The sequence below is a fragment of the Mastomys coucha genome, chromosome X, assembly GCF_008632895.1.
Source record: "Mastomys coucha isolate ucsf_1 chromosome X, UCSF_Mcou_1, whole genome shotgun sequence".
Lineage (NCBI taxonomy): Eukaryota > Metazoa > Chordata > Mammalia > Rodentia > Muridae > Mastomys > Mastomys coucha.
In genome coordinates this window covers 62,615,393-62,623,148 of record NC_045030.1, presented here as the reverse complement: position 1 = coordinate 62,623,148, position 7,756 = coordinate 62,615,393, and the positions used below count along the sequence as shown (strand labels likewise).

General features: G+C 38.6%; 1 protein-coding gene across 5 annotated transcripts in view; it reads left to right on the top strand.

Moving 5' to 3' along the window:
- Window positions 1–6,964, top strand: part of Fgf13 (fibroblast growth factor 13) — a 517,884-nt gene extending 510,920 nt beyond the window's left edge. For all 5 annotated transcript variants that reach the window (XM_031362989.1, XM_031362915.1, XM_031363096.1 and 2 more), the window contains 2 exons: window positions 1,664–1,862; window positions 5,515–6,964. In XM_031362989.1, coding sequence (XP_031218849.1) covers window positions 1,664–1,862; window positions 5,515–5,651 — 336 coding nt within the window. In that variant the 3' untranslated portion in view covers window positions 5,652–6,964. The remainder of the gene's footprint in view (window positions 1–1,663; window positions 1,863–5,514) is intronic.
- The last annotated feature ends 792 nt before the right edge of the window (window positions 6,965–7,756 follow it).

The following is a 7,756-nucleotide window of genomic DNA, read 5'->3' as shown; positions in this document are numbered from 1 at the left end:
TATTTACAATATCTCCTTTCCCAGGATCCCCTCAAAAAAAGAATAAAAGAAAATAATATTAAAAAAAAAACAAAAACTAAAACAAACCTCTGTTCCCTCCCCCTGCCCCTGCTCACCACCCCACCCTCTCCTGTTTCCTGGCCCTGGCATTCCCCTACACTGGGGCATAGAACCTTCACAGGGCCAAGGTCCTCTCCTCCCATTGAAAACCAACTAGGCCATCCTCTGTTATACATATGCTGCTGGAGCCATGAGTCCCACCATGTGTATTTTTTGGTTGATGCTTTAGTCCCTAGGAGCTCTGAGGGTACTAGTTAGTTCCTATTGTTGTTCGTCCTAAGGGGCTACAAACCCTTCAGCTCCTAGGGTCCTGTCTCTACCTCCTTCATTGGGGATCCTGTGCCAAAGAGTACACATGGTAGGACTTATGGCTCCAGTTGCATATGTATAGTAGAGGATGCCCTAGTTGGTCATCAACAGGAGGAGAGGCCCTTGGTCTTGTGAAGGCTCTATGCCCCAGTGTAGGGGAATGCCAGTGTCAGGAAGTGGGAGATAGTGGCTTGGTGAGCAGGGGGAGCGGGGAGGAAATAGGGGGTATTTTGGAGGGGAAGACAGGAAAGGAGAGAACTTTTGAAATGTAAATAAAGAAAATATCTAATTTAAAAAAGAAAAGGAAAAGAAAAAGAAGGAAGAAGAGAAAAAAGATACAATGAGCTGAAAAAAAATCAATTTTCTTTACCTTATGGTGAAAAATAACTTTCATTGTAGAATCATTTTAGAAATTTAGGCACCCTGCTTTGTAGCACTACTTTGAAACTCAAGCAACTGGCAACCATAATACATGATAACCCCAAAATCCATGAAAAGCAATCATATGGCTAGAGAAAAAACTCAGCAGGTAAAGATACATGCCATATACCACCTAGAGACTTAAATCCATCCCTGCAACCTAAAGAAAAGTGAAAGGAGAAAACACCTCCACATGGATGTTTTCTGACATCCGTATATGAGCCATGCACAAATACATCATACACACACACATGCACACACACACGCACACACACACATGCACACATGCATGCACGTACATGGGCAAACGTACACACACACAATATTAATATAAGAAGTAAATGCAAGCCGGGCAGTGGAGGTACACGCCTTTAGTCCCAGCACATGGGGAGCAGAGGCAGGCAGATTTCTGAGTTCGAGGCCAGCCTGGTCTACAGAGTGAGTTCCAGGACAGCAGGACAGCCAAAGCCATGCAGAGAAACCCTGTCTCAAAATAAAATAAGTAAATGCAAAACTAAATGTTCATTTTATTATTGACAAAAACCATGATCCATATGATTGCTTTATGCTCATCTTTCAATCCGTTTAGTCTTGAGTTAGTCCAGCAGCATACTCTTATGAGTCCTGCCTAAATCTTCCCGTTACTTACTGTAAAGAAAGCCAATCACTAATCTGCAGGATATTCTCTTAAAATCTCCCATGAATGGCCTTTGATTTCCAATGATAATAATTCATCCTATTCAAGTAGAATACCCTTCATACAAGTTTTAACCAAATATGTCCTAACCTCCAGAAAGTCATATTCTAATTGTTCTACTTGAAATTCATGTTTGTATAAGTATTGACTTTTATTGTTTATTTACTTTTATTGCAGGAACATTTCACCCCTGAGTGCAAATTCAAAGAATCAGTGTTTGAAAATTATTACGTGACATACTCATCAATGATCTACCGTCAGCAGCAGTCTGGCCGAGGGTGGTACCTGGGTCTGAACAAAGAAGGAGAGATCATGAAAGGCAACCATGTGAAGAAGAACAAGCCTGCAGCACATTTTCTGCCCAAACCACTGAAAGGTAAATTTGAAAGTCCATGGACTATGGATTCTACCACAAGAAAATGCTAATTTATATAATTTATTTTCATGCTTTTGAATGTGAAATATAACTCTTCTACATTAGAGCATATATTCTTAAATTTTCAAGCATTTCACTGTACTAAAAGCCATAAAAACCAAACTATAAAAATCATACAAACATTCAGCCATTGAGAGTAGTATCCACTCTCATCTTAATATTGTCACATATTGAGAACCCTAAAGTATGCCAAAATAGTTTTAGTAGTTTACCATGGAGGTTAGACTATAACCTTTATAGGAAAACTCCTTAGTCAATATAGTCCTAAGAACTTTCATCTATAGTTTTTTTGTTTGTTTGTTTGTTTCAAATTAATAGAGAAAAAAGGACAAAGAGAACTATTGTCTTAGGGTTTCTACTGCTGTGATAAAACACCATAAACTAGGCCAACTTGAGAAGGAAAATATTTTATTGTACACTACCACACCACAACCCATCATCTAAAGGATTCAGGACAGAAATGCTACAAGTCAGAAGCTGATGTAGAAGCTATGGAGGAGTTCTTCTTACTCCTTGCCCAGTCTGCTTTCTTATAGAACCCAGAATCATCAGCCATGGGTGGTACTGTTCACAGTAGGCTGGACCCTCCCATATCAATCATCAATCAAGGAAGTGCCCCACAAGCTTATCTACAACCAGTCTGGTGGGGACATTTTCTTACCTGAGGTCCTTTCTCCCAAAATGATTTCTGCCTTTTGTCTAACTGACATAAAACTTGCCACCACAATTGATTCCTTATCACCTTGATAAACAAATACATCACTATTCTGCTAGAACCTTTCCTTTCTCATTTGTCCCCAAGATAGCATGTTGATATTAATATCATAGTATAAAGTATTCCAACTTTTAAAAGTCCCATGGTCTTTAAATTTTCAAACATTTTAAAAGTTCAGTCACTTTACAATATCCAACATGTTTTTCAAGTTCAAAGTTTCTCTGAGATATCTAGTCTCTCTAATATTCCCCAGTCTTTTCAACAAAATGTTTTAAAAAACAAATTACATATTTTCCTACTATAACAAGGAATAACCATAGAATAGTCACAATCCAATCAAATCAAAACAAATACTCAAGAACAGGGAAAGGTCAGTGTTTGATGTTTGTGACCAAAAGTGCCTTAGGAGCAGCCCTTCTCCAGCCTTGCTATTATTCACAGCACACATAGCTTATCTTTTAGGCCCAACCCAACACTGCTGTATAGCTGCTGCTCTCCTTGTTGGCCATCCTATGGTACTGGCATCTCCAAAATGTGGGGATCTGTACTCCACCAGCACTGCTCCTTTACCAGTAGCTTCTCTTGGACTCCTTTCTTTAAGGACTCTTACCCCACACATGCTACCAGTCCAGTGTCTCTCAATGGCCCCTTCAGTCTTGCTTTTCAACTTCCACTGAGGCTATATATTCACCAGTGGCCTTTCTGGTGAAAAAGCCTTAACTGCTCTTTATGAATCCTTCATGCCTTCAAAATTACTAACACCTGGGAAACACACAGCACTTTTGGCTGCCAGCAAGAGGTACCACCTTAGCCACTCTTGGATTGTAGCTCTGAATGTTGACCCTAAGGAAACCCTTCCCAGAAGATCTTGCCTCAGTGATGCTACTATCTTCTTAATGATTCTTCAGTCCCAGTTAACATGTATCAATTATCCTGACATAGCCAAAGTTTAACTTTGGTGGATCTTCATTCAAAATATCAAATGACTCCATGGGACTCTAAAACTTTCCCTTAGAAACTTCATAAGAATGCTCTCCATCATGGGCTTTGATTTCAGGTCTATATTATTTTTTGTTCCCATAACATCTCACTGAGCTCTGAACACTCAATTGCTTTTTCAGTCCAAAGTTCCAAAGTTCTTCCACAGTCCTCCCTAAAACGTGCTCAGGTCTGCCACAGAAATACCCAATGACCTGGGACTAATTTCTGTTTTAGTCAAGGCTACTATTGCATGTGATAAAACACCATTACCAAAAACAAGTTGGGGAGGAAAGGGTTTATTTTGCTTACACTTTCTACATCACAATTTATCAACAAAGGAAGTCAAGGCAGAAACCTAGAGGCAAGAACTAAAGCACAAGACAGGGAGGAACTCTGCCACTTATTGGCTTGCTCAACCTACTTTCTTATAACACCCAGGAGCAGCAACTCAGTGCTAACACCCTACACACAGTGATCCAGGCCCTCCCACATCAATCAAGAAAATGCTTCTGTGAACATGCCTACAGTTCGATCTTGTCAGGGCATTTTCTTAATTGAGGTTCCCTTTTCCCAAATAATACTACTTTGTGTTGAATGGACATAAAACTAGCCAGAATATTTATTAAAATAAGCTGGGAGATGGCAATATTAGAGGGGAGATGTAGACAAGAAAGAGAAAATGGAAATGGAAACGAAATAGGAGATTTCCTACCTGAGATTACAGTAGAGACTTAAAGAACTACCTATCTGCTTAGCCACATGTGCACACATGTTGAAATAAGTGTTGCACTGTGTTTTACAGATCATTTTCTGGAGCCAGAATATCTGATTCAAGCTCCAGCTTCATTGTTCACTAACTGGATGGTTGGATTGTGTGTATTTGGTTTAGTTGTTTGTGACAGATTCTCAACTATGTAACTTTCTGGTCAAAGCTGGTTTCAAAATCTTGGTCATCTCCCCTCAGCCCCTAAAATGCCAGAATTCTAGACATTTGTCACCATGCCCCACTGTTAACCAAAGGATCTTGAAATATTACTTACTTGTATCTGCCTCATGATCATCAGTTCAATATAAAAATATTCACTGATTTGATGGCTCATGCCTGTTATCCCAGCACTTAGTAGGCTAGCGTAAGAGAGGTCTTAGAGGCCGGTTTGGGCTACCAAGTGATACAAGAGCAGCCTAGGCTACAGTCAGACCTTATCTCAAATTTTTAAAAATGAGTTTTTATATCATATAGATATATTTTTACAAGGACAAATTGTAGTGATGTACATGGTGAACTTAATATTTAGCATCTTGTACTCTGCAAGTATATGCAAGTCCAATGATTTATACCCCCAAAATAATTCTTACTATTTATTGTACTAGAATCATGCTAATAATTTTAATCTAAGACTTTTATTTTAAAATGTGGAAATCAATATTCTAAAATATGTAAAATATTGATATTAAGCTTTCATAGTATGTTATAGATTATATTTAAACTTCTGAGGGCTTTATTAAATGTGTTTTCATTAATCCTTGAATATAACACTGTGATAGAAGTTAGGCATTAAAATCCCTTACACGGGACTGAATGAGGACTAGAATTCACTTTATCTAGTCTAATCTACTCTGGCAAGTATTTACATCTTTGTCTTTTTTGTCTTTGTTTCTTTTCAGTTACTGAAAGTAAATCTTTTGATAAATAAAAGTTGTTTATTGTGTTTAAGATAGTATTTAAAACATGTATTCACTGTGGAATGGCTAAGGTGAGATAATGAAAATGAGCTTTGCTTCTAGGCTTAGAAGTTTTACAGTGAGAATACCTAAGATCTATTATAGACATTTTGGATACTACAATACATTAGTGTGCCCTTTAAAGCCATTTTACACCATCTTTGTGCTTTTCAGTGGCCATGTACAAGGAGCCATCTCTGCACGATCTCACGGAGTTCTCCCGATCTGGAAGTGGGACCCCGACCAAGAGCAGAAGCGTCTCTGGTGTACTGAATGGAGGCAAATCCATGAGCCACAACGAATCAACGTAGCCAGTGAGGGCAAAACGAGGGCTCTATAACAGAACCTTACCTTCAGGTGCTGTTGAATTCTTCTAGCAGTCCTTCATCCAAAAGTTCAAACTTATCAGTGAGGTTTACTAAACACACAGGCAGAGTTCCCTATTCTATCTGCCGTTATACCTTGTTATCATCCATATTAAAGCCCCATAATTTAGATTGAGCTTGTGCAAAAGAATGCCAAGCATTATCAATGAACTAAACCTGGAAGAAGGACTGCCACATTTTCTCATGATCTCACCTATACTCTGAGGATAGATAACACAGCAAAAATATTTAACAGCACAAATGCTGGTCAATTTGCTTCCCAACTAAGAAAATTTAAAAGACCACAGCTATTCTTAACAAAACAAAACAAAACAAAACAACAAAACAAAGTTAACTGCTTAAATGTTTTGTAGGGGCAAACAAATTCTGTGAACTGTGCTGTTTTCTTGGCTTCGTGTTTTCTATCTCTGCTTGATTCAAATGTACTCCTTACTTTCATATAGTGCAACTTTATGATTTCTGAAAATTAATGGTTCTATTGACTCTGTCACTTAATCCACATCCACCAAAGTCAGGATTGAATCTGAATTGGCATCTGAGGCTCAAGATAACAGTGTTCTTAGGGGTTTTCCTCTCTCCCCCTCTCCTTCCCACCTCTATTTCTCTCTCTCTCTCCTTTTTTGTTGTCAATTAGAACTGTAGCATTCTGGTCAAGTTCTTGTGCTGTACTTTGTGCGTAGAAATTGAGTTGTATCGTCAATCCCAGTCAGTAAGACAAGTTGAAACAAGATTATCCTCAAGTGTAGATTTCTCTTAATTCCATTCGTGTATCACGTTAATCTCTTGTGGCTTCTTGTGTAAAGACAGGACCTGTGGAACAGTGGCATTGTCTCTCGTGTTGTTCACATAAGAAGTGTCTCACCTGTAGATGTACAAGTCCCCCTGTCCTTGGATTCGGCACGTGGACATTGTGTACAAGGCAATGTTAAGAATGGTTCCCCTAAACAACATATATTATACCTGCTACTGGAAAAGTGTTTAAGACTTAGCTAGGTTTCCATTTAGATCTTCATATCTGTTGCATGGAAGAAAGTTGGAATCTTGGCATAGAGTTGCATGATATGTAAGATTTTGTGCATTAATAATTGTTAAAACCTGTGTTCCAAAAGTGAACATAGCATGTACAGGCAGTTTTCTGCCCTGTGCACAAAAAGTTAAAAAAAAGTTGTTTAATATTTGTTGTTGTATACCCAAATACGCACCGAATAAACTCTTTATATTCATTCAAAGAAAAACAATTCAACGTGTATTTATTATCCATTATGTGCCCTCAACTATATTAGAAACTGAATTAATACTAAATTCCATGTATATCAGGCCACTAACTTCAGATAAGCTCCAGTTTATGTTCACATGAACACTCTTTAAACTGTGTCTCTTAGTCTTCAACTTTCCAATTGGTAATCAAGAATCCTTCTTGTCCTTCAGCAATCAAACTGTATGAGGATCTTTGAGCTACTCATATGTTCTGCATTCAGTGTCACCCCCAACCTTTGGCTTATTTCATTCCTCTGTAGAGGAAAAACAATGCAGGACTACATAGCTAAGTTCTCTTCCATCTCAGAGAGTGTAAGGAAAATATAATCATTCTTTCCTGTGGGTGCCTTTTATCTAGCTCCCCAGAGCTGTTTATGTCTGACAATAAAGGCTCTGGAGTACTTAACATGTCAAGAATGGGGCATACCAAACAAAAGGCTGGGTTTCAAAGCAAATATAACATACTTACCATGGCATTAACAGTTTTTGCAGGGATATATTTATGTTGATTCCCAAGATGCTTGGGGCAAATTCAGCAAAATCTACTCACTGGTCTCAGCCCAGTTACTTTGTGGCTCCATTTGAAGGAGGTAAGACTGCTCATCTATCTTGAACTCAAGATACAAACACCAGTAGACTCACTTTGCTCCCTCTGTTTATCTCCCTTTGTCTAAGTACTTCAAGTTTCTTTTTGAGTGTTGGGGTTATGTTGGGAGCCGTGAATCTTGAGAGGCATTCACCATGGCAAGATGGCGCCTACTTCCGCTGTTAAC